This window comes from Myripristis murdjan, chromosome 24, assembly GCF_902150065.1.
Source record: "Myripristis murdjan chromosome 24, fMyrMur1.1, whole genome shotgun sequence".
Classification (NCBI taxonomy): domain Eukaryota; kingdom Metazoa; phylum Chordata; class Actinopteri; order Holocentriformes; family Holocentridae; genus Myripristis; species Myripristis murdjan.
The window spans coordinates 12,946,391-12,949,672 of NC_044003.1; the positions used below are offsets into that span (position 1 = coordinate 12,946,391).

General features: G+C 46.0%; 1 protein-coding gene across 1 annotated transcript; it reads left to right on the forward strand.

The window, feature by feature from the left end:
- The first annotated feature begins 498 nt into the window (after nucleotides 1-498).
- Nucleotides 499-2,026, forward strand: LOC115356627 (sterile alpha motif domain-containing protein 5-like). Its single transcript, XM_030047843.1, has one exon. The coding sequence runs from the start codon at nucleotides 1,508-1,510 to the stop codon at nucleotides 2,024-2,026; it is 519 nt and encodes a 172-aa protein (XP_029903703.1). The 5' UTR covers nucleotides 499-1,507.
- Nucleotides 2,027-3,282: the final 1,256 nt, after the last annotated feature.

The window sequence follows — 3,282 nt, forward strand, 5'->3', positions numbered from 1 at the left end:
CAGACAGCAGAACTCCACTTGGTCTGCAAAGCTTGAAAGTCAGAACGAACTGAGAGAATATGAGACAACCTGTGTTTGCAAAATACATTTGTGGGTGAGGTGTTTCAGATACCTGATCTCTCCAAAACAAATACAAATATGATGCAGAATAGTATTTGCCTCTCTTATTCTGCCTCTCACAGATGTATCACGGGACAATATGGATATGATATAAAAATTATTTGTTGAAAAATGTTAAGATAGATAGATAGATAGATAGATAGATAGATAGATAGATAGTGTAGCATCGCAATTTATCCTATTACATCAGCTCCAGTGCCGCCAGTCTTTCAGTACCCCGGTTACCACATAGAGGGAGCTGCTGTGTGTTGAGAGACGATCCCGTGGAAATGCTGCTGAATGAGAGATAGTGTGTTTGACTGAGAGAGAGAGAGAGAGAGAGAGAGAGAGAGAGAGAGAGAGAGAGAGAGAGAGAGAGAGAGAGACGCGGTGGACGAAAGCGCACCGTTTAGGAGTAGAGGGAATAATAATGGGAAACAAACCAGTAACGAGGCTGTTCATTTAAAGTGCGCCGCAGGTTTTTTGCGCTCTCCTTTAGAACCAACTTTGGACAAGTCGCCGGGAACCTGGTGACCCACTGTGCTGCGTGACAAGTTGTGCAGAGAAAAAAGGGACTTGCATCACTATTTTTAAAAGGGTACACTTGGATTTGGGGGGCGTGGATGGTGGAGGAGCAGCGCTGAGCATGCTGGCTGTGAACACACTGTGGTGATGTGCCGGTTTGGAGAACTGGTGTAACGCGTAGACGCCGGAGCTGCTGGACGCGGAGGAACTGTGCGGTCGCTAACCATACAGTCTTTGCCAAAGGACTTAGTTTCATTTTCAAGTCCATTTTACAGTCTCTGGATTGTTTTATTCCACTCGCTAACGTCTGATGATACTGAAGACTCTGCAAAAAGAGCACAACGTGACAAAAGGCGCTTAAGTACGCAAGGACTGCTGTGCGCAACGGGCGAAATCCACATCAGTGGCTATCTGAATGACACTAGTTTGAAGCAATTGTTTTTCATTCTGTTGTAGGTAATTGTTGGAGCTGACGGCGCATGGTAAATAACACTGGGCGAGTAAAACTGATGCCCACATGACATTGGGGATTTTAAAGCTGCCTCAAGTGACACTGAAGTGATCTCCTTCATTTGTAAATATTGACAGGTGTCACACTCAAACGGATTGCATTAGGTTGAGCTTTTAATTGACTTTTTTCGGCACAGTTGATACATCCTTTCGGCTGCTCCATCTCGGACTCACACCAAGGTGAGGAATGGTAACCAAACCTTTCATCATGGATGATCCAAAAATTGCATAGTCCGCTTGTTCCGACTACTCAAAGAAATCACAACTTGTGATTAAGTGTCTTATAATGCGATTGAAAGGCTGAATGGGAAAGTGAGCCCCACTGAAGTGTCCTATTCCCTCCGAGTAAGAGCCGATACTAAGAGTAGCCAAAATGACAAGCAACGGACCTGTCATCGTCTACGAGTGGCTGAAGACGCTCCAGCTTGCTCAGTATGTCGAGTCTTTTGTGGACAACGGCTACGACGATCTGGAGGTTTGCAAACAAATAGGCGACCCGGACCTGGATGCCATCGGCGTCTACATACCGCACCACAGGCAGAGGATCCACGACGCGGTTAGAAGGCTGAAAGAGGAAGATAAAGAGACGGCCAGTGGACTGTACTTCACCCTGGAGCCGATGCCCCCAGCGTCCGAGGTTTACACCAGTCACATGGTGGACCAGTATGAGTCCAAACTGCGGGGATCCAAGTCTTGGACCGAGCCTAACAGCGACCGGGTCGGGCGCAACGGTGGGTACATGGGCGCGCAGAGGAACCTGACGCTGGGCAACCGGAGGGAGCTGGTGATTTACCCAAAGCTGAAGCTGAAGATCATGATCAGGGATAAACTCATCAGAGATGGCATCAATCTCGCCAAGCCGCCCTACTCTAATAAGGTAAGACGAACATGATGCCCAACACATTGCCAGCTCATGGCAGCTGGTCACATGGTGGGAAAGGGACCGTCACCTGCCCAAAGTCATCCATCACAAGCAATGGATGAAAGTGCATCTTGTGCAATATGCATACGTAGCATACTGGTCATGCACTGTAACAAGTTACTCATTTACTTTTGTAATGTCATTTTTATTCATCAAAATGAAAAATTCTGCCACTTAAGTGAGATGATTGCAGTTGTTTCAGTGTCACTTGTTTCAAAGGTTTTATGGAAGTACGTTTTAATAAAACAATTAAGTCAAATTACAATACTCCAAGGAATGCTCCTCCAAAAAAAAAAAAAAAAAACACTCATGTGTTTTGAAAACAAGATAAATTATTTTGTCCCTTTCACACGTTCCTTCTCAGAACACTTAAGATCTGACTGAATACTGAAAACAACTTGTTAAGATTAGTGTTTTTGCAGTGAAAGTTGGTTAAATGGCTCAAAGGAGCTGTCATCTGCCCAAGGTCATCCATCATCAACAAATAAAAGCACTCTGTTGCTCAGATAGAGTGCATTTTGTGCAGCGGACACACTGCAGTGATGAGCTCAGCATCTAGAGAAATTAAGAAGCTGAGCCATAGGTAAATGCCAGTGTGAGGCCTTGACATTCCCAGTCCTGCTGCGGAAGTGTGATTGGGTGCTGTCATGGTGACTGATGGGAATGAAACTGCTGTAAATCAATAGGCAGAAAGCGGAGAGGAGATCCTGAGGAGCGTTTACTCCGCCTCTGATTTCCTGTAGGGGGGGAGATTTACACGCTGATTATTAATCTACTCTGACCTCACCTGTCCAGTGCTTGACTCAGTCCTCAGCATTCAGTGTGGGTGGATCAGTCAGACCCACGAGCATATAAACGCGGGCTGTTTGCTGTGATGAATGGCCAATGGGCTATCGATTGCAAGGGCTGTAAATGAAGAGCGCCCAGCTGGGTTGGCTGTTGCCGTCCTGTGAGAGGCCAGACTGAGAGGGCCTCTTGTTTTCACAGGGCTGATAGTGACCTTTCTTCAGAAGTGTCTCTGAATCATATGCCCTACCATCTGAGAGGGGCTTCCACTGAATGACTCCTGCTGTTTACATACAGGGCCGCTTTTGTTTTGTCTGTGTGTGTGTGGTAGGGGGTGATTGTGTATGCGTATGCATATGGTCATCTATACACACTCACACGCTTGTGTTTGCATGCAATCTCACATGATTTTTTTTTTTTTCATTCTGACAGAACATTCC

Bases quoted from the DNA above. Each gene is read 5' to 3' on its own strand.
- LOC115356627 (XM_030047843.1), top strand. From the start codon at position 1,508: ATGACAAGCAACGGACCTGTCATCGTCTACGAGTGGCTGAAGACGCTC.